The 24089-nt window shown below is 41.9% G+C and overlaps 1 protein-coding gene across 1 annotated transcript in view; it reads left to right on the forward strand.

Moving 5' to 3' along the window:
- Window positions 1–24089, forward strand: part of LOC139766182 (piwi-like protein Ago3) — a 471290-nt gene that overhangs the window by 354172 nt on the left and 93029 nt on the right. The window contains exon 14 of the mRNA XM_071694451.1: window positions 11794–12018. Coding sequence (XP_071550552.1) covers window positions 11794–12018 — 225 coding nt within the window. The remainder of the gene's footprint in view (window positions 1–11793; window positions 12019–24089) is intronic.

Here is a 24089-nt window from a genome sequence, read left to right on the forward strand (position 1 = left end):
GCATTGGATTAGTCTATGGGAGAGACTTTTGGATGTAAATGTGTTGGGAGGATTAGCTGGTAGGATGTCTGATCACTACCTTGTGGAAGCAAGAGTGAAGATTTGTAGTTTTTAGGAAAATAACAAACCATTGGTGAGAGCAGAGCAGTGAAAGGAAGTGAGCTCAGAAGAGAAACTTTTGTGAAGAAATACCAGGACAGATTGAGTGTAGAATGGCAAAAGGTGAGAGTAAATGAAGCAAGAGGATTGGGTGAGGAATAGGAGATATTTAGGGAAGCAATAATGGTGTGTGATATATGTTACATGCAAAAGGTTGGAGGTAGGCAGATTAAAAAGGGTTGTAACTGGTGGGATGAAGAAGTAAAGTTGTTAGTGAGAGAAAAAGGTATTTTGGTGATACAGAGAATGAGTGCAAGTGGTTGTGGGATGTATAAGAGAGAGCAGCAGGAGGTTAAGAGGCAGGTGCAAGGGTTGAAAAAGAGGGCAAGTGAGAGTTGGAGTAAGCAAGCATCAGTAAGCTTTCGTGAAATTAACACAATCTTTTGGAAGGAGGTTATGTGCAAAAAACAAGAGAACAAATATGAGCATTGATTAAGGGGGCAAAGGGGAAGTGGGAACGGGCATTGATGAAGTGAGGAGGAGATTGAGTTTGTTAAAGAACTGTTTGATGATATGGTAGCAGGTAGAGTTTTGGGTCAGGGTGATATGCAAAGTGAGAAAGTTATGGAGAGTGGTTTGGTAAAGAGAGAAGAGGTGGTGAGAGCCTCACTTTGGATGAAATGTGGCAAGATGGCTGGAATAGATGGTATATGCTGTTGAATTTAGAGGGGTGACTGTGTTGTTGATTAGTTTGTAAGGATTTTCAGTGTATGTATGGATCATGGTAAGGTGCCCAAGGATTGGCAGAATTCATTTATAGTGCCATGGTTTATTTATATTTATTATACTTTGTCGCTGTCTCCCACGTCTCCCATTGTCTTTCATCTATTTCCTTGCGAGGTAGCGCAAGGAAATAGATGAAAGAATGGCCCAACCCACCCACATACACATGTATATACATACATGTCCACACACAGCACATATACATACCTATACATCTCAATGTATTCATATATATACACACACAGACATATACATATATACACATGTACATAATTCATACTGTCTGCCCTTATTCATTCCCGTCGCCAACCCCGCCACACATGAAGTGACAACCCCAAGGTAGAACTGGTAATATCCCTCGTTGGTTGTTGGCTGCCTACCATCTACTACCTACCACATACCTTACACCCTAGAAAAAGACAACAAAGGCCACATTCGTTCACACTCAGTCTCTAGCTGCCATGTATAATGCACTGAAACCACTGCTCCCTTTCCACATCCAGGCCCCACAGAACTTTCCTTGGTTTACCCCAGACGCCTCACATGCCCTGGTTCAATCCATTGACAGCACGTCAACCCCGGTATACCACATCACTCCAGTTCACTCTATTCCTTGCACGCCTTTCACCTTCCTGCATGTTCAGGCCCCGATCACTCAAAATCTTTTTCACTCCATCTTTCCACCTCCAATTTGGTCTCCCACTTCTCGTTCCCTCCACCTCTGACACATATATTCTCTGTCAATCTCTCCTCACTCATTCTCTCTATGTGACCAAACCATTTCAAAACACCCTCTTCTGCTCTCTCAACCATACACTTTTTATTACCACACATCTCTCTTACCCTTTCATTACTTACTCAATCAAACCACCTCACACCACATATTGTCCTCATACATCTCATTTCCAGCACATCCATCCTCCTCCGCACAACTCTATCTATAGCCCATGCCTTGCAACCATATAACATTGTTGGAACCACTATTCCTTCAAACATACCCATTTTTGCTTTCCAAGGTAACGTTCTCAACTTCCCCACATTCTTCAATGCTCCCAGAACTTTCGCCCCCTCCCCCACCCTATGATTCACTTCCGCCATTGTATAAAGGCAAAATAGATAGAGGTGAATGATCAAACTACAGAGGTATATGTTTGTCCAGTGTACCTGGTAAATTGTATGGTAGGGTAGTGATTGAGAGAGTGAAAGCATTTACAGAGCCTCAGACTGGGGAGGAACACTGGGGTTTCAGAAGTGGGAGAGGATGTCTAGATCAGGTGATTGCTTTGAAGAATGTGTTTAAGCAATACTTAGAGAAATGGATGGATTTGTATATGGCATTTAAGGATCTGGAGGAAGCATGTGATAGAGTTAATGGAGAAGCTTTGTGGAAGGTCTTAAAAATATATGGTGAGGGAGGAAAGCCACGAGAAGCAGTGAGAAGTTTTTAGTAAGGGTGTAAGGTATGTGTTAGGTAGTAGATGGTAGGCAGCCAACAACCAACAAGGTATATTACCAGTTCTACCTATCTGGGTATTTGGAGGGTAAGTGATGGCTGCGTAGTGAACTAGCTGTTCAGTAGTTGTCAAATTGCACTCCTCTGACCCAGGAATTTGTCTTTTCTTTCTGTTTCACTCTCATGTGGACTTCTGGCATTCAGTCCTCAAACATACAATTTCTCCTTGTCATACATAACACTTGACAGCACTTAACTCACACAGCTCATTCTTCATAACTCTAGATTTTGCTGCATTGGGCACTGTGCTAGCCCTGCCTTTTGGCAAAGTGGTTGGAGCAGTAGATAGAAGTAGTAAGTAGGAGCAGTTAGGCTGGAGTATTAGATAGAAACAGTAGGTAGAAGTAGTTGGTTGGAATATTTTGCAGGAGAATTGGGTAGAAGCCTCAGCAGATGCTGTGCTAGAGTTGCCCTCTGCCAGTATCTTGTTAAGGGTGAGGCACTAATGGCTAAGAAGTGGCATTGGAATTAGGTAGTTATGGAGACTGTTGCTGTGGCCACCCCCACGGGGGGGTTTCAGTTTGGAACTGATGTTAGAAATTTAGATAGATAGATATAAGATATGTGTATGAGTGGGATGAGATGAAAATGAATGGTTCCAGGTGAAGGTTGGTCTGCAGCACTGGTGTGTGATGTCACCATGGTTGTTTGATTTGTTTATGGATGGGATGGTGAGAGAAGTACATGCAAGAGTCTTGAAGAGGGGGCAAGTATGCAGTCCGTAGGGGAGTCTTTTTTTTTTTTTTTTTTTTTTTTTTTTTTTTTTTTTTTGATACAGCACTGGTAGTAGATTGGAGTGTGATAAAACTACAGTCTTGAAGAGGGGGCAAGTATGCAGTCCGTAGGGGAGTCTTTTTTTTTTTTTTTTTTTTTTTTTTTTTTTTTTTTTTTTGATACAGCACTGGTAGTAGATTGGAGTGTGATAAAACTACAGAAGTTGGTGATTGAGTTTGGAAGCTTGTTGGAAAGGAGGAAGTAGAGAGTAGATGTGAATAGAAGGTTATTAGGGTTAGTAGAGTTGAGGAACAAGTTAGTTAGAATGAGTGTGAATGGAGAAAAACTGTAGGAAGTAAAGTGTTTTAGATACCTGGGAATGGACATGATAGCAGATGGAACTATGGAAATGGAATGGAGTCATAGGGTAGGTGAGGGAATGAAGGTTCTGATAGCATTTGAATATGTATGGAAAGAGAGATCGTTATCTGGGAGGGCAAAGTGGGTATTTTTGAATTTGTCGTAGTCCCAACAATATTGTATGGGTGCGAGGCATGGGCTATATATGTGATTATGCATGGGAAGGTGAGTGTGTTGGAAATGAAATGTTGGAGGATAATATGTGATGTGAGGTGGTTTGATTGAGTAAGTAATGAAAGGGTAATAGAGAGGAATAATAAAAAAGTGTGGTTGAGAGAGCAGAGGAGGGTGTGCTGAAATGGTTTGGACATATAGAGAGAATGAGTGAAGACAGATTGACAAAGGGGTCATATTTGTCAGAAGTGGAGGGAACTAGGTGAACAGGGAGAGTATGAATTGGGGACAGAAGGATAGAGAAAAAGAATTTGAACTATCAGGGTCTGAGCATGTAGGAGGGTGAAAGGCATGTATGGGATAGAGTGAATTGGAACAGCTTGGTATACAGGGGTTGATGTGCTTTTAATGGACTGAACCAGGGCATGTGAAGCATCCAGGGTAAACCATGGAAAGGTGTGTGGGGCCCATCTGTTGTTTGGGAGCTGTGGTTTTGATGCATTACACACAACAGCTAGAGAATGGAAGTGAGGAGATGCAACCTTTCTTTGTCTGTTCCTGTCACTGCCTTACTAAATTGGGAAACAGCAACCAAGTATGAAAAAAAGAGAACAAAATTCATTTAGATATTACCTTTCACACTATATGTAAGTGTGAGGAGATCGAGTGGCAGGCACATATGAGGAGGTTATTAGAGTTTGTTCTTTGGAAGTATTTTAGCTTTCTACCTGTCATTTGTTACCAAAACCTCCCTTACCAAAGATTTACATAAAGAGAAGATTAGGTGCATTTGTTCCTTAACTTTTTCCATTAGTACAAGTTTACTGTTGATGTCTGCCCTCCTTTCTAATTACTTTTGCTAAAATCAGTCTCCAATTCACATACATTTCATATGTCTCATGTTATTCTTGTTCACATTCCTCATCAATCAACTGATAAACACATCATGAATATGCCTTCTGATATCTTAGGTTATCCAATAAACTGTGTACTTTTTCTGGGGTCAGTGTGTATGTCCAACCTTCAGCTGGATGGCTGTTCAGTTTTAATGGTTGTTATAATGAAGAGTAGAATTTTTTCCTGCACATTCTTAGCATTGGAAGAAACTCTTATAGGCTACGAATGGTATGATATTTAAACAGAGTTGGGATAAGTTAGCACATCATTCAATGTTGGCTGCCAGTCTGTGAACACATCAGTAACTGTAAGTCACCATTCAATTGTTAATTAATAACCCATACTTGTTTTGACATAGAGATTTACTGTAACAGAGAAGATTATGTAGATTATCTACTAGTAGCAGAGCATCTTAGTAATGTTTTATGATGCATTATATCTTTCAGCCATTCCATAAAGAAAACAAACGAGAGAAGATATGAGTGGAATAGTTCTGGGAGCTTGCAGCATTATGTGTTGTAAAGACAAGAAATATCTACTGTTGGTGATTCACTACTTGGTCTTCAAGGTGTCAGCCAGTTTTTTGTTTACATTCATTGTTGAAAACCATTTTACCCACAAAATAGATGCAGTTGATACTGAGAATGGTAATCCAGTGGTAACTTAACATTATTTACTTTTAGGAGATCTTAATTAGGAGATCTTAATTACCCTTCTTCCATAGTCAGCATAGAATGAGTCAAACACCAACAGTATGAGGCCACACAATGCCATCCTTGAAGGCAGAACCTTACTTATGCCCAAGGATTAGGCTTCTGTGCTTTAGGCATCATATGGTAGTGCCACTGGGTGTTCCCTGGTATCTCCCTCTGGCCATTACATTGAGGCCTCAAATACCTGATCTTACTACCTTACTTTTAGTGTACAGTTTCTTCCTGAGATGCATATCATATATGAGATGTATCCTCCCACTCCAAAGTTTTATGTGTTTTTGTATTGCTTTAGTGTTGCAGCAGTTTGATTGTCCCCTCCTCTGGGACTGGGTCTCAATATAGCCACTGTATTAAAGTCTATTAGGGTGGGTCTTTGTTACTGCTTTGTATCTTCCTAAACAAGCCTAATAGATCTCATCACTCAGCAGGGATGAGATTACGTATATTTTTAATGTAGGCATTATCCACCTCACTGTAACTTTCCTGTCTTGCTTGGAGTATGATGTCAATATTCTGTTGGATTTTTTTTAGTAATATATATTATCCCTGGGGATAGGGGTGAAAGAATACTTCCCACGTATTCCTCGCGTGTCGTAGAAAGCGACTAGAGGGGACGGGAGCGGGGGGCCAGAAATCCTCCCCTCCTTGTATTAACTTTCTAAAATGGGAAACAGAAGAAGGAGTCACGCGGGGAGTGCTCATCCTCCCCGAAGGCTCAGAGTGGGGTGCCTGAATGTGTGTGGATGTAACCAAGATGTGAAAAAAGGAGAGATAGGTAGTATGTTTGAGGAAAGGAACCTGGATGTTTTGGTTCTGAGTGAAACGAAGCTCAAGGGTAAAGGGGAAGAGTGGTTTGGGAATGTCTGGGGAGTAAAGTCAGGGGTTAGTGAGAGGACAAGAGCAAGGGAAGGAGTAGCAATACTCCTGAAACAGGAGTTGTGGGAGTATGTGATAGAATATGAGAAAGTAAATTCTCGATTAATATGGGTAAAACTGAAAGTTGATGGAGAGAGGTGGGTGATTATTGGTGCATATGCACCTGGGCATGAGAAGAAAGATCATGAGAGGCAAGTGTTTTGGGAGCAGCTGAATGAGTGTGTTAGTGGTTTTGATGCACGAGACCGGGTTATAGTGATGGGTGATTTGAATGCAAAGGTGAGTAATGTGGCAGTTGAGGGAATAATTGGTATACATGGGGTGTTCAGTGTTGTAAATGGAAATGATGAAGAGCTTGTAGATTTATGTGCTGAAAAAGGACTGATGATTGGGAATACCTGGTTTAAAAAGCGAGATATACATAAGTATACTTATGTAAGTAGGAGAGATGGCCAGAGAGCGTTATTGGATTACGTGTTAATTGACAGGCGTGCGAAAGAGAGACTTTTGGATGTTAATGTGCTGAGAGGTGCAACTGGAGGGATGTCTGATCATTATCTTGTGGAGGCTAAGGTGAAGATTTGTATGGGTTTTCAGAAAAGAAGAGTGAATGTTGGGGTGAAGAGGGTGGTGAGAGTAAGTGAGCTTGGGAAGGAGACCTGTGTGAGGAAGTACCAGGAGAGACTGAGTACAGAATGGAAAAAGGTGAGAACAATGGAAGTAAGGGGAGTGGGGGAGGAATGGGATGTATTTAGGGAATCAGTGATGGATTGCGCAAAAGATGCTTGTGGCATGAGAAGAGTGGGAGGTGGGTTGATTAGAAAGGGTAGTGAGTGGTGGGATGAAGAAGTAAGAGTATTAGTGAAAGAGAAGAGAGAGGCATTTGGACTGATTTTTGCAGGGAAAAAATGCAATTGAGTGGGAGATGTATAAAAGAAAGAGACAGGAGGTCAAGAGAAAGGTGCAAGAGGTGAAAAAAAGGGCAAATGAGAGTTGGGGTGAGAGAGTATCATTAAATTTTAGGGAGAATAAAAAGATGTTCTGGAAGGAGGTAAATAAAGTGCATAAGACAAGGGAGCAAATGGGAACTTCAGTGAAGGGCGCAAATGGGGAGGTGATAACAAGTAGTGGTGATGTGAGAAGGAGATGGAGTGAGTATTTTGAAGGTTTGTTGAATGTGTTTGATGATAGAGTGGCAGATATAGGGTGTTTTGGTCGAGGTGGTGTGCAAAGTGAGAGGGTTAGGGAAAATGATTTGGTAAACAGAGAAGAGGTAGTGAAAGCTTTGCGGAAGATGAAAGCCGGCAAGGCAGCAGGTTTGGATGGTATTGCAGTGGAATTTATTAAAAAAGGGGGTGACTGTATTGTTGACTGGTTGGTAAGGTTATTTAATGTATGTATGACTCATGGTGAGGTGCCTGAGGATTGGCGGAATGCGTGCATAGTGCCATTGTACAAAGGCAAAGGGGATAAGAGTGAGTGCTCAAATTACAGAGGTATAAGTTTGTTGAGTATTCCTGGTAAATTATATGGGAGGGTATTGATTGAGAGGGTGAAGGCATGTACAGAGCATCAGATTGGGGAAGAGCAGTGTGGTTTCAGAAGTGGTAGAGGATGTATGGATCAGGTGTTTGCTTTGAAGAATGTATGTGAGAAATACTTAGAAAAGCAAATGGATTTGTATGTAGCATTTATGGATCTGGAGAAGGCATTTGATAGAGTTGATAGAGATGCTCTGTGGAAGGTATTAAGAATATATGGTGTGGGAGGAAAGTTGTTAGAAGCAGTGAAAAGTTTTTATCGAGGATGTAAGGCATGTGTACGTGTAGGAAGAGAGGAAAGTGATTGGTTCTCAGTGAATGTAGGTTTGCGGCAGGGGTGTGTGATGTCTCCATGGTTGTTTAATTTGTTTATGGATGGGGTTGTTAGGGAGGTAAATGCAAGAGTTTTGGAAAGAGGGGCAAGTATGAAGTCTGTTGTGGATGAGAGAGCTTGGGAAGTGAGTCAGTTGTTGTTCGCTGATGATACAGCGCTGGTGGCTGCTTCATGTGAGAAACTGCAGAAGCTGGTGACTGAGTTTGGTAAAGTGTGTGGAAGAAGAAAGTTAAGAGTAAATGTGAATAAGAGCAAGGTTATTAGGTACAGTAGGGTTGAGGGTCAAGTCAATTGGGAGGTGAGTTTGAATGGAGAAAAACTGGAGGAAGTGAAGTGTTTTAGATATCTGGGAGTGGATCTGGCAGCGGATGGAACCATGGAAGCGGAAGTGGATCATAGGGTGGGGGAGGGGGCGAAAATTCTGGGGGCCTTGAAGAATGTGTGGAAGTCGAGAACATTATCTCGGAAAGCAAAAATGGGTATGTTTGAAGGAATAGTGGTTCCAACAATGTTGTATGGTTGCGAGGCGTGGGCTATGGATAGAGTTGTGCACAGGAGGATGGATGTGCTGGAAATGAGATGTTTGAGGACAATGTGTGGTGTGAGGTGGTTTGATCGAGTGAGTAACGTAAGGGTAAGAGAGATGTGTGGAAATAAAAAGAGCGTGGTTGAGAGAGCAGAAGAGGGTGTTTTGAAGTGGTTTGGGCACATGAGAGAATGAGTGAGGAAAGATTGACCAAGAGGATATATGTGTCGGAGGTGGAGGGAACGAGGAGAAGAGGGAGACCAAATTGGAGGTGGAAAGATGGAGTGAAAAAGATTTTGTGTGATCGGGGCCTGAACATGCAGGAGGGTGAAAGGAGGGCAAGGAATAGAGTGAATTGGAGCGATGTGGTATACCGGGGTTGACGTGCTGTCAGTGGATTGAATCAAGGCATGTGAAGCGTCTGGGGTAAACCATGGAAAGCTGTGTAGGTATGTATATTTGCGTGTGTGGACGTATGTATATACATGTGTATGGGGGGGGGTTGGGCCATTTCTTTCGTCTGTTTCCTTGCGCTACCTCGCAAACGCGGGAGACAGCGACAAAGTATAATAAGAAAGTATAATATATTCCCTTATTTATTCTTGCCATGAATTAAAAGAATTTAGTACAGGTACACCGCTGAATTTCTGGTAACTGATGGTCCAGCACCTCCTTTAGTCCAGACAAAATTACATGAGGGAACTTGAAATTATCGCAGCCACCAGACTAGTTCACTTGGCGGCCACAGATGGTGTTGTGTGTAGGGCGTGCTTATTTACATTCTTTACACTGCACTTGTTGGGGGTGATACCACAATTCTGAGAGACTCTTAGTGTATTTTGCTTAGATTTAACACTAGCTATGGCTTCTAAGACATATGAGAGTGTCAGTCGTGGTGTCAAGCGTAAACACCAGTCCATATTGATTAAAGATAAAGTAGAACTGTTGAGAAAATGGACCATGGTGTTTCGGTATGTAAGCTGTGTGACATCCACAGTATTATTTCATGAACTGTTTATGATATAAAGAAGCAAAGGGAGAAAATATGAAAGTTCTATGCAGACAGCAATTCCAAGAAGCGAGTGACAATTAGAAATACTATGAAAGATGGTAAGAGTACTGAGCACGATCGAGTGATGATGGAACAGTTTCAACACTTTTGGAGTGATAGAGTGGACTTGTCAGGTAGCATGATAATGGACCAGGCTAAGCTATTCCATAAAGAACTTAAATTACAACATAAGCGTGACTATAGTGAAGGATGACTTCAAAGATTCAAGAAGCTAGATGGAATTTCCATAAATAAAGTGTGCAGAGAAAAGCGGTCTGCAAACCACGAAGGAGCTGCTGAGTACGTGGATGAATTTGCGAAACTCATGGCTGACGAGCACCTCAGTCCTGAGCAGGTGTATAAAGTGAATTGGCAGCAGATGGAACCATGGAAACAGAAGTGAGTCATAGGGTGGGTGAGGGGGCGAAAGTTCTGGGAGCGTTGAAGAATGTGTGGAAGTCGAGAATATTATCTCAGAAAGCAAAAATGGGTATGTTTGATGAAATAGTGGTTCCAACAATGTTATACAGTTGCGAGGCGTGGGCTATAGATAGAGTTGTGCAGAGGAGGATGGATGTGCTGGGAATGAGATGTTTGAGGACAATATGTGGTGTGAGGTGGTTTGATCGAGTAAGTAATGAAAGGGTAAGAGAGATGTGTGGTGATAAAAAGAGTGTGGTTGAGAGAGCAGAAGAGGGTGTCTTGAAATGGTTTGTTCACATGGAGAGAATGAGTGAGGAAAGATTAACCAAGAGGATATATGTGTCAGAGGTGAAGGGAACGAGAAGTGGGAGACCAAATTGGAGGTGGAAAGATGGAGTGAAAAAGATTTTGAGTGATCGGGGCCTGAACATGCAGAAGGGAATTGGAACGATGTGGTATACCGGGGTCGATGTGCTGTCAGTGGATTGAACCAGGGCATGTGAAGCCTTTGGGGTAAACCATGGAAAGTTCTGTGGGACCTGGATGTGGAAAGGGAGCAGTGGTTTTGGTGCATTATTACATGACAGCTAGAGACTGAGTGTGAACGAATGTGGCCTTTGTTGTCTTTTCCTAGTGCTACCTCGCACACATGCGGGGGGGAGGGGGTTGTTATTTCATGTGTGGTGGGGTGGTGATGGGAATGAATAAAGGCAGACAGTATAAATTATGTACATTTGTATATATGTATATGTCTGTGTGTATATACATATGTATACGTTGAAATGTATAGGTATGTATATTTGCGTGTGTGGACGTGTATGTATATACATGTGTATGTGGGTGGGTTGGGCCATTCTTTTGCCTGTTTCCTTGCGCTACCTCGCTAATGCAGGAGACAGCGACAAAGTAAATAAAATAATAATTTAATTTTCATTTGATATTTGTTTAGTTGAAATTTCTAGCAGTCCATGGTATACTTTAGACACATGGAAGGTGTCTGATTAGTGGGTTAGAGGTGTGTTGATGAATTATTATTATGTGACCACAGTTGGTCCTGCAAAATGGTTAATCTGGAAAGGCTTAGGAACCAATAGCCAGAAAATTGGTGGTGTACCTGTATGTAGTAGGTAGGCAACCACTGAACAGGGAGGTATATTACTGATACTACCCGCCAGGGTATCGGGAGGGTTAGTGACGGCTGCATAGTGATACAGCACTTCACTGGTTGTCAGGTTGTGTTCCTTTGACCTAGCTAGCTGTCTTTTTGTTCTACTTCACTCACACAAGGACTGTTGACATTCTGTCCATTAACATACAATCTCTCCCTGTCACACAAAAACTTGACAATGCTTAGCTCACATAATTGTGGTGAGTTCTGTTAGCTAGCCTTGCCTTTTAGCAAAATGGTAGGAGCAGTAGATAGAAGTAGTAGGTAGGAACATTTGGCAGGAGCATTAAGTAGAAACATCTGGTAAAAGAAGTGGGTAGGAATGTCAGGCAGGAACATTAGGTAGAGGTAGTTGGTAGGAACTTTAGGTAGGAGCCTCGGGAAACACTGCTGTAGAGTTGCCTTCTGCCAGTGACCTGTTAAGGGCAAAGCACTGAAGTCACCCCATCGAGGGAGTTCCCTAAGTAAATGGCATCACATATACAGATAGATTGACAATACTTATAAAAATTGCTGGTAATATCCTACATTCAGAAATGCTTTGGGGTGTATATGTTTGTTTTACAATGTTTAACATCTTCCTTGATACTTTAATATACCTGTTTTTGGTTTTCTTTACAGTTACAGTTGGCTGTAATTATCTTTCCAAACCAGCGTGAGGACCGCTATTCAGCAGTGAAGCGCCTTGCTTGTGTAGAATTAGCCCTACCAACCCAGTGTATTAACTCTCGCACAATAAGCCAGGGCACTAAGTTACGTTCTGTTACTCAGAAGATTGCATTGCAAATTAATTGCAAACTTGGAGGTGAACTGTGGGCAGTGAGGATTCCCTTAAGTGGACTTATGGTAAGCAAAGCTTTAGTTGATGAACTGGAAAAGCATTTTAATAGTGTATGGAAAAGAAAAGTCATTTTCTACTACCATTTGCTTGAGATAGAAGTTAGATGATAAGTAAAATTTAGTCTGTCATTTCACACACTTTTTTTTTTTTTCTGGTCACAAACAAAATTCCACATCATGGCCAGGCCCTTATTGAAATGTAAAGAGGTTAATGAAAGGGAAAAAGAAGAGGCAAGGAAAGGTTTTATAAATTTTTGAATAAGTGAAAAACCTGTTTTTTAAAAAGTGCCAAATCATAGTTACTGGGAAAGATATAAGATAGTACAGTTCAAAAGCATCAAAGTGTTGGAAAAGAGACAATAATGAAAATGGCCCACTCTTGAGTTGACACTGACACACATTAATCATGTAATGCAGCAGCTTACCAAGTATTGCTGGGTTTAGCTTATGGTAGGAGTACACAAGCAGCCAACTTTCAGTTGCAAAAACCAAAGTAATACCTACAAAACAGGGAAAGCAAACCAGTATTGAGGCTTAGGGCAAGTGGATCACGTTTTGAAGTTAGCCTGCAAGAGTTGATAAATTGAACTTCTTTTGAATCAACTCTGTCAAGTAAGGATGCAGAGCTAGAACCACCCTAGTTGTGAAAACAGTGCTCCTTAGAAAGACGGTTCTGCCCTCTTTATAAATGGAGAAGCTATTTGGAAGGAAAGAAATTTTGACACCTTAACAGGATTCCCTGTTTAGAGACAGATTTAGCAATTTCCGTCATATGAATTTTCCAAGGTAGTTTGATTGTGACAGTAATACCATTGTGTTCATTGAATCAAGAGGTGGAATTATAGATCCTTCAAAGGAAAGAGGGAAGGTGTGAGGAATTTTCATGAGAGAGATAGGCTCAAATTGGGGTCTTGAAGGCTTTTAAACTAACCAGATCTAGTTACCACACTGAGATATCCTGTCCAAGTCTGCATTTGTTGAGGAAGTTTTGTCGAGACAGGAGGCTGATCAAGTGTGAGAAGAAAGAGTATAATTGACTGTAGAGAAATGCTGTGTTGAGTTGTATGCATATGAGTGCATTTGGTTATTTGTAGAAGGAAGGAAATTTGATAAAAGGGAGAAAAAGTGTAGGAGATAGGACAGAACCTTGAGGATCACCGCTGTTGATGGAGAAAGGGTAAGAGGCTGATATCATCAACAACCACAGAGATAGATCAGTCAGAGAGGAAGCTAGATAAGAGAGGAAATGCAAAAGAGGGGAGCTTGGGGATGAGATCCCAGTGTCACATCCTATCTGAAGCTTTGGATATATCTAGGGCAACTACATTGGATTCCCTAAAATCTTTCAGAGATGATGAACAGCCATTAGTAAGATAGGAAAGGGTATTAAAAGTGGATATTGCCTTATGCAAGATATATTAGTTATCAGATAGAAGATCATTAGCCTCAAGTTGTTTGTGGATATGGGAGTTGAAGGGGGGATTCATATTTGAGGCTTTGGAAAACTTTGGAAATAGTAGAAAGTCAAAGCAACAGTATGATACTTAGAGGGGTTAGAATGGTCACGCTGTTTGGGATAGGTTTATCATTGCATACTTCCAAGATAAAGGAATGAAAATTATTTTTTAAACGAAGTGGAACACACGAGTAAGCACAAGTTTGAAGACACACACTTTCATTATACAGTGATGGATGCCATCAGGTCCATAAGTCTTGCTTGTGTCCATAGAGAGAAGCAAATTTTGGACAGTTAGAAAAGAAATTGCAGAGAGGAGCACAGGATTAGTAAGAGGAGCATCAGGGGGCGAAGGAATGTTAGAGTCATCCAAGTTAGAGTTAGAGGAGAAGCAAGAACCAAAGGGAGTTACTTTCTCAGTGAGAGACAGCTATAGTAACATCAGAAAGGAAAATTGAAAGAAACTTAGAACAGCAGAAGTTGTTAGTAATGCCTTTAGCTAAAGACCAGAAAATGTATTAGTAGATGAAGAAGAGGGGTTATGACACTGTCTTTGAATAAAGGAATGTTTTGCCTTACAGAAAACTCATCTGCAGTGATTACAAGCAGTGATAAATGCTGAATAGGAATAAGAGGAAGGAATGTTTTCTAAGTCTGATATGCCTAATCCCATGCTTGAATGGCATCAGAACAGGTATGGTTGAACCATAGACTGGAAGAAATAGGAGTCTTGAAGGAAGAGGGGATAAATGCTTACTTTTTCACAATGATAAACTCTGCTATGCATTTGGCAGAGAAAACAAGCATCCCTGCTTAAAAGACAATGATCTTTATATTTATCTTTCTGTCTGTCTATCTATCTATCTGTCTCTCTATATCCCTGATGCCCATTCTCTTTAGGAACTCTCTCAAGTGGATGGCTACGGCAAACGCCTCCATAACTTTTGAACTCAATGCCGCTTCTTAGCCTTTAGTGCCTCACCCTTAACAAGCCCCTGGTAGAGGACAACTCTAGCAAAGTGTTTTCGGAGGCTCCTGCCTAATGTTCCAACCAACTACTACCTAATGTGTTTATCTAATATTCCTGCCTAATGTTATAAACCTGCTGTTTCTATCTAATGCACCTACCCCCTACTTCTATTTTATTTTTTTTTTCAGCTATAGCCAGTTAGTAATGTGCAATGGGGGAAGATCTGTATACATACTGTGCAAAGGTATTGAACGTCGGCAAACTACATATTTATAGTGAAAGAAGTTGTTAATTGGAAAGAGTGTATGGATACTATAAGGAGAAGACTACAGGCTAGAATGCTGATAGCATAGTTCGAGATAAGTTTTGAGGTGGCAGTTGGATGATGTTTCGGACGTCGGACTTAGGATGCCGACTTAGGCACAGCGACCTTCCAGCACCGCTCACCTTCCGGTGCGGCCTGTCGCACGGGAGCAATGGGCAGCCCTGCCAAGGCGTCCACTATCCCACCCGACAATCCAACCTCAGGAACTGGTACCTGCCTGTGGGGGCCACGGGAGAACAGCCTAATCCCGCACACCCCCAAGCCGTCAAAGGGGAGATGACCGTACGCCTGCCCGGTGGGCCGACACCAGATGTTCGAGGCAGGCTCTGACTTTTAACCTGTGCTCTTGGACCACATCCTGTGAAGGGAGTGAGTCCAGGTTAGGGCTTTGACACTGCACACCCCGAGGCCCCGGTATGTCAGCCCTATCCCCCTGAGAGCACTCACGCTTTCTTGACACCATGCACCTCGCCAATTCAGAGTGGCAGATGTCACGTGCACGGTGTCTTTCCCGGTGTATTCCCGTACGCCTTGTAAGACTTCTGGGGTACCGTAGTAGCTGCACTTATATACATGTGCAGCTGAATGCGGGAAGTGAACGCCAGAGACCTGGGTGTCTATTATATAGGCCTCTGTACCTTTGGAAGCCATGATGTCCGGCTTCCTAAAGGACCCCACAATTGGAATGCGCGGCTCACAGGACACCTCAAAACCTCTTTGCCTCAGTCGCCCAGCCAAATAGGCACAGATATTATCGTGCCGCTTAACCCTCCCGCCATGTGTACGAGGACACATTTGAGCAATGTGCCCAGGCGTACCCGGCTTCTGACAGGTATCACAGAGGCTGTTGATCTCGGGCCGGCCTCTGAACGCCCTTGGACAGCCTTCACGTAGTTGGCTCCGGACAGGAAGCAGTTCCCGCTATTCACCCATCTACTCACCTCACAGTAGCAGATGGAACAAGAGCCACACCGTCGACGGTGCTGACCAGATTAGCCCTCCATATGTGCTGGTGTTCGGTCTTACTCCCCGCCTGTCAACCGGCAATGCATGCGGGTCCGGACCAGCGCTGCAGCTTGCTTAAGACTGCAGGCTCCCAGACAGCCGCCTGAATTACTGGGTCGGACGAGATGAGCAGTTTCTCGAACTGCGCTTGTTTATTTAGCTGGACGGTTGAAACGAAGTCTGGTATACCCAGCCCACCATCTCCAGCTGTCGAGTGGAAGAATGCACAGGGCACGTCATGGGCTAGGCGCAGCCAGCGGCAAACCGCCACCTGCACTTGCCTGTCCATGCATGCTAATTGCGTCTTATATACTTCCCCAACACCAGTTGATGCATGAGCTTGGGCATCAGATGCTCCACAAGCAATGCAATCCATTGTTGAGGTTTTAGAGGGGTTCTGGTGATGTTTCGCAGCCCCTCTTCTAGCAGAGCTCCGTATGACTTGCGCCGGCTCCCAGCCCCAACGAGAATCCCGAGGTTCTTATACTCGTCCTCAGCACTCATGGAGCCGACAGAGCTACCCAAGACTTGGAACGTCTTATTTTTATTAACGCACCAAGTCTTACGCTTGCCGTCGACCTCCATGCTGAGGGTACGACATTTCCCTGGGTTGACCTGAAGCCCACCCCCCGTGAGGGTTGCAGCCATTACGTCCATTGCCTTTTGCAAGCCAGTGGGCATCTGTGCAACCAGAACCAAATCATCGGCAAAAGCCAATGCTGATACTGTCTTGTCTCCCAACGTAACCCTACCTAAAGCTCCTGTCTAATGTTCCTACCTATTACTTCTATCTGTTGCTCCTACCATTTTGCCAAAAGGAAGGGCTAGTGCAAAGCATTCACCGCAGGGAAATCTATGATTTTGGAGAATGCGTTGTGAGAGTTGAGTGTTTTCAAGTGTTATTTGTGACAAGGAGAGATTGTATGTTAGTGGACAGAATGTCAACAGTACACAAGTGGGTGATACAGAAAGAAAAGACAGCTACTTGGGTAAAAGGAGTGCAGATTAATCTACTTTAGGAGAGTCAGAAAAGAATTTTCATGAGTTCTTCTAGCCAGCTTTATTGAGGTGCGAATATTTATATTTAGAAAGGGCTGCTGGGGGAGGTGCATTCCAATAGAAGCATTTATGAGAGTGTGCTCAGGTGAACCAGCTGGGGTGAGTTTGTGTAGATACAGCATGAAGAATTAGATTTGAAAAACAGATCCTGAATATTAGGAGAGTGATCACAGCAGTCAGGAACATAGGTGAGGTGGATGATAATTTGCTTTAGATCATTAAGAATGGAGAATTTGAGGGGCTCATTCTCCCCACCATATGTCAACCATTCCATATGATGGACTTTGAAAAGGTTCCAAGGTAGAGGATCTTTACTTACAGGTACCTCATGACAGGAGTTTAGGTGGTTGAAGAAAGTTATAGAATTTGTAGAATTAGTTGAGTGGTTGGTAAAACAGAGGAAGACAGTGGTAGTTAGGAGACTGACCTTGAGCCACATTATATCAAAGTTTAGAAATTTAAAGCCTTTAAGGCATGCCATAGATGTGTTGATGTTGGAACAATGACAGACACAGCCATTGAACTGGAATCATAAGGGAGATTATAGTTAGGTATGGGAAAGGGTTTAGTGAGAACATCATGAAGCAGTTGGGTCTCATATAGAAGTAAGTTTAGGAGAGGTACAAAACAGATGGTGTTCAACAGAAAAGAGGTTAGTAGAAAGACCACAAATGTTGGTTTAGTGAACAGAAAAAACAGCTGGTATCTCGATGGGGAGAATCCCTTTTCAGTAGCTCCAGGCATGGACTCTTCCTCGATTTGCTTGATAGTGCCATCGTCCAGTTAGTCAAGAAGCCTACTCTTGACGAAAATATATTGGATTAAGTTGTAACTACAGATGAGGATCTTATTGATAATGTTGAAGTTGGAGAAAAGTTTGGTACAAGTGATTACTGACAAATTACTTCTGAGGATGGATTCAGCGCTGCACATCATGTTGGTCAACATTTAGATTTTAATGATCTCGTTGCTCTTGACAGGCAATCCAGGGATATGGTTAATGAAAATGATATTAATATAGCTTGCAGAAGCTTCAGTAAAATCTTAAAAGCAGTTGAGGGAACATACTTCCCAGTACTTATTAGACTTTGTTTCTGTAACAAATCCAAGATGGTGGAACGATGAAATAAAGAAGTGCCTGTTATCTAATAATATAGCTCATAAGAAACTCAATCAGACTAGTAACCCATGTGCGCGAGGTAGCACGAGAAAAAGACAACAAAGGCCACATTCATTCACACTCAGTCTCTAGCTGTCATGTATAATGCACCAAAACCACTGCTTCCTTCCCACATCCATGCCCCACAGAACTTTCCATGGTTTACCCCAGACATTTCACATGTCAATCCATTGACAGCACGTCGACCCTGGTATACAACATCGTTCCAATTCACTCTGTTCCTTGCACACCTTTCACCCTCCTGCATGTTCAGGCCCCAATCACTCAAAATCTTTTTCACTCCATCTTTCCACCTCCAATTTGGTCTCCTTGTTCCCTCCACCTTTGACACATAAATCCTCTTTGTCAATCTTTCCTCACTCATTCTCTCCATGTAACCAAACCATTTCAAGACACCCTCTTCTCCTCTCTCAACCACACTGTTTTTACCACCACACATCTCTCTTACCCTTTCACTACTTAGTCGATCAAACCACCTCAAACAACATATTGTCCTCAGACATCTCTTTTCATGCACATTCACCTTCCTCTGCACAACTCTATCTATAGCCCACGCCTCGCAACCATATATCATTGTTGGAACCACTATTCCTTCAAACATACCCAATTTTCCTTTCCAAGATAACGTTCTCATCTTCCACACATTCTTCAACGCTTCCAGAACTTTCGCCCCCTCCCCCACCTTATGACTCACTTCCGCTTCCATGGTTCCATCTGCTGCCAGATCCACTCCCGGATAGCTAAAACACTTCACTTCCTCCAGTTTTTCTCCATTCAAACTTACCTCCCAATTGACTTGTCCCTCAACCCTACTGTACCTAATAACCTTGCTCTTATTCACATTCACTCTCAGCGTTCTTCTTTCACACACTTTACCAAACTCAGTCACCAGCTTCTGCAGTTTCTCACATGAATCAACCACCTGCGCTGTATCATCAGCGAACAACAACTGACTCACTTCCCAAGCTCTGTCACCCATAACAGATGGCATACTTGCCTCTCATTCCAAAACTCTTGCAGTCACCTCCCTAACAACCCCATTCATAAACAAATTAAACAACCATGGAGACATCATGCACTCCTGCTGCAAACCAACATTCACTGAGAACCAATCACTTTCCTCTCTTCCTACACATGCCTTATATCCTCGATAAAAACTTTTCACTGCTTCTAACAACTTGCCTCCCACACCATATATTCTTAATACCTTCCACAGGGCATCTCTATCAACTTTATCATATGCCTTCTCCAGATCCATAAATGCTACATACAAATCCATTTGCTTTTCTAAGTATTTCTCATACATTCTTCAAAGCAAACACCTGATCCACACATCCTCTACCACTTCTGAAATCACACTGCTCTTCCCCAATCTGATGCTTTGTACATGCCTTCACCCTCTCAATCAGTACCCTCCCATATAATTTCCCAGTAATACTCAACAAACTTATACCTCTGTAATTTGAACACTCACGTAACCTAACCTAACCTAACCTCTGTAATTTGAACACTCACTTTTATCCCCTTTGCCTTTGTACAATGGCACTATGCAAGCATTCCGCCAATCCTCAAGCATCTCACCATGAGTCATACATACATTAAATAATCTTACCATTCAGTCAACAATACAGTCACCCCCTTTTTTTAATAAATTCCACTGCAATACCATACAAACCCGCTGCCTTTCCAGCTTTCATCTTCCGTAAAGCTTTTACTACCTCTTTTCTGTTTACCAAATCATTCTCCCTAACCCTCTCACTTTGCACACCACCTCGACCAAAACACCCTATATCTGCCACTCTATCATCAAACACATTCAACAAACCTTCAAAATACTCACTCCATCTCCTTCTCACATCACCACTACTTGTTATCACATCCCCATTTGCCCCCTCGCTGTTGTTCCCATTTGTTCCCTTGTCTTACGCACTTTATTTACCTCTTTCCAAAACATCTTTTAATTCTCCCTAAAATTTAATGATACTCTCTCACCCCAACTCTCATTTGCCCTCTTTTTCACCTCTTGCACCTTTCTCTTGACCTACTGCCTTTCTTTTATACATATCCCAGTCATTTGCATTATTTCCCATGCAAAAATCGGCAAATGCCTCTCTCTTCTCTTTCACTAATAATCTTACTTCTTCATCCCACCACTCACTACCCTTTCTAATTTGCTCACCTCCCATGCCTCTCATGCCACAAGCATCTTTTGCACAAGCCATCACTGCTTCCCTAAATACATCCCATTCCTCCCCCACTCCCCTTATGTCCTTTATTCTCACCTTTTTCCATTCTGAACTCAGTCTCTCCTGGTACTTCTTCACACAAGTCTCCTTTCCAAGCTTACTTACTCTCACCACTCTCTTCACCCCAACATTCACTCTTCTTTTCTGGAAACCTCTACAAATCTTCACTTTCGCCTCCACAAGATAATGATCAGACATCCCTCCAGTTGCACCTCTCAGCACATTAACATCCAAGAGTCTCTCTTTCACGCGCCTGTCAGTTAACACGTAATCCAATAATGCTCTCTGGCCATCTCTCCTACTTACATACGTATAGTTATGTATATCTCGCTTTTTAAACCAGGTATTCCCAATCACCAGTCCTTTTTCAGCACATAAATCTACAAGCTCATCACCATTTCCATTTACAACACTGAACACCCCATGTATACCAATTATTCCCTCAACTGCCACATTACTCACCTTTGCATTCAAATCACCCATCACTATAACCCAGTCTCGTGCATCAAAACTACTAACACACTCACTCATCTGCTCCCAAAACACTTGCCTCTCATGATCTTTCTTCTCATGCCCAGGTGCATATGCACCAATAATCACCCATCTCTCTCCGTCCATTTTCAGTTTTACCATTTTCAGTTTACTTTCTTACACTCTATCACATACTCCTACCACTCCTGTTTCAGGAGTAATGCTACTCCTTCCCTTGCTGTTGTCCTCTCACTAACCCCTGACTTTACTCCCAAGACATTCCCAAACAGCTCTTCCCCTTTACCCTTGAGCTTCGTTTCACTCAGAGCCAAAACATCCAGGTTCCTTTCCTCAAACATACTACCTATCTCTCCTTTTTTCTCATCTTGGTTACATCCACACACATTTAGACACTCCAGTCTGAGTCTTCGAGGAGGATTAGCAGTCCCCGCATGACTCCTTCTTCTGTTTTTCCATTTAGAAAGTTTTAATAAAATACAAGGAGGGGAGGGTTTCTAGCCCCCCTCCCGTCCCCTTTAGTCGCCTTCTACGACATGTGAGGAATGCGTGGGAAGTATTCTTTCTCCACTATCCCCAGGGATAGGGGAGAAATAGCAAAAGAAACCCTAAGGAGTTTTATAGTTATGTTAGAGGTAAGACAGACAGACTGTCACAATGATGTTTTGGGAGAATTACATGACTGCATATTAATATATTGAGCACATGTGTACATGTGAGAAAATCTATAGTTTGAACATGTTAACAAAATATTATATTATTATTATTATTATACTTAAGTGCCATCTCCTGTTTCAGCGAGGTAGCACAAGGAAACAGAAGAGGAATAGCCCAACCCACCCACATACACATGTATATACGTAAAAACCCATGCACACACATACACATACATATACATACACAGACATATACATATATACACATGTACATGTTCATACTTGCTACCTTCATCCATTCCTGTTGCCACCCCACCACACATGAAAAAGCCATCTCGTGTTTCACTAAGGTAGCACAAGGAAACAGACGAGGAATAGCCCAACCCACCCACATACGCATGTATATATGTAAATGCCCATGCACACACATATAAATACATATTCATTTCAGCATATACATACATATACATACACAGACATATACATATATACACATGTACATATCCATACTTGCTGCCTTCATCCATTCCTGTTGCCACCCCATCACACATGAAAAAGCGCAACCCCCTCCCCCCATTAATTACAGAAAATGGTGCCTTAGTTTAAGACAACAAAGCCATGACAAAATCTTAAATGATTTTTTGCATATGTTCATATGATCAAAGACATAACCCAGTTTCGTTGATACAACAGGAATTTTCCTCAACAAATCAACAAAAAACTAGAGACACACTTACCAGCAAGAAACTGAATGAAAATGAATAAAACAGCAGGCCCTAATAAATTTGATCTTGGACTGTGAAAGAGGCTATGAATTAGATAGTTAAGCCCTTGACTGCCCTTTTTAGATAAGTTACTTGCTTTGGGAAAGGTTCCAGGCATTTGGAAGTTTTCCAATGTATATGACACTGATATTCAAAAAAGGCAGTAAGTCACTGTCCACAAATTGTCATCCATTTAGCTTAACATCTGTAGTTGGAAAACTCATGGAAACCAACATTCTAGTTAGAAATGTAAACCATTCAGAGGACCATCACTTGATAAACAATTAGCATTATTTTTGAAGAAATAAATAATTTCTGACAAATCTGCTTTTATGATGTCATCAAGTTGATGTCATCAGTGTAGATTTTTAAAAAGCATTCAGTAAGGTCCCATGTCAATGGTTATTTGCAAAAATTAAGTCATATGGCATTGATTGGGCTATCCTTCAATGGATGGGAAATTAGATGACTGACCATAAATAAAGAGTTGTGATCAATGGTCAAGCCTCAGAATGGTTAGACGTAACAAGTGGAGTGCCACAAGGATCAGTCTTTGTACCGGCTCTGTTTCTCATATTATTTATTATACTTAATAGCTGTTTCCTGCAGTCAGCAAGGTAATGCAAGGAAACAGATGGAGAATGGCCCAGCCACTCATGTACAAATTATACAAAAATCCCATACACACGTATATACATACACATACATAACAATGTATACACACACACATACATATATACACATGTATGTGTTCATACTTGCTGCTTTCATTCATTCCCATTGCTACCCTGCCACACAGGGAAATACCCCCCCCCCCCCCTCAGCAAGGTAGTGCTGGGAAAAGACAAAAAAAATGCCGCATTTGCTCACACTCAATCTCTAGCTGTCATGTGTAATGCACCAAAAACACAGCTCCCTTTCCACATTTAGACCCCACAGACCTTTCCATGGTTTACCCCAGACACTTCACAAACCCCTGGTTCAGTCCATTGACAGCACGTTGACCCCATTATACCTCATCATTCCATTTCACTCTATTCCTTGCATATATAGTAATGATATGGATAATGGACTGCATTACAAGATATCAGTTTTACCGATGATACAAAGATGAGAAATAAATCTACAAATGAACTTGAATGTAAACAGTTTCAAACTGCCATGGACAAACTGATAACTTGGGCTCTTAGATGATGAATGAATTTTCATATCTGTAAGTGCAAAGTTTTACGTATCAGTTCCAAAAACGAAAAGGAAAGGTACAGTAGGAATTCTTTTGAAGTACAAAAGGTAAATGAGGAAAAAGACTTCAGCGTAATAATCTCTGGTGACAGAGGCAATGAAAAAAAAGAAAAGAATTCTTGAATTCTTGGGAAGGGCCTCCAAGCTTAAGTCTCTGGTCACCTTACCCCAAGAAAAAACACAGATTGGAGATTGTGCAGCATCAAGCAGTTACTATGATTCCCTAGGGCTGAGAAACAAATCCTACGAGAGAAGAGTAAATGACTTGAATCTATCTAGCTTAGAAAAGAGAAGGCAGAAAGGTATCTGATACAAGTGTTCAAAATAATTAAAGACTTTGATAATCTTGATCTATCAAGGTGTTTAAATCTTGATGATGCTGTTGACTTGGGGCCATAATTTCATTGGACTCGACCATAATTGCATTTAACAAAGATTTTGCAGATAAGATATGGCAAGAAAACTTATGTGAAGAAAGTAAGTTAGATTTAATTAGGTATATGGTGCTTGTAAGATGTTAGGACTACCCTGGTAGTCCAGTTATGAAAAAGACAGAAAGTAAGGCCAGCAATACTAAAATGAAGGGTGTAAGATGATTCCAGGCACCACTTTAATGCCAAATCAGGATGAAGTGCCACAGTTGGATTTCTAGTTACAGATTGCTTGGAAACATATTGGCAGGAGT

The sequence above is a fragment of the Panulirus ornatus genome, chromosome 57, assembly GCF_036320965.1.
Source record: "Panulirus ornatus isolate Po-2019 chromosome 57, ASM3632096v1, whole genome shotgun sequence".
In the NCBI taxonomy this organism is placed as follows: Eukaryota; Metazoa; Arthropoda; class Malacostraca; order Decapoda; family Palinuridae; genus Panulirus; species Panulirus ornatus.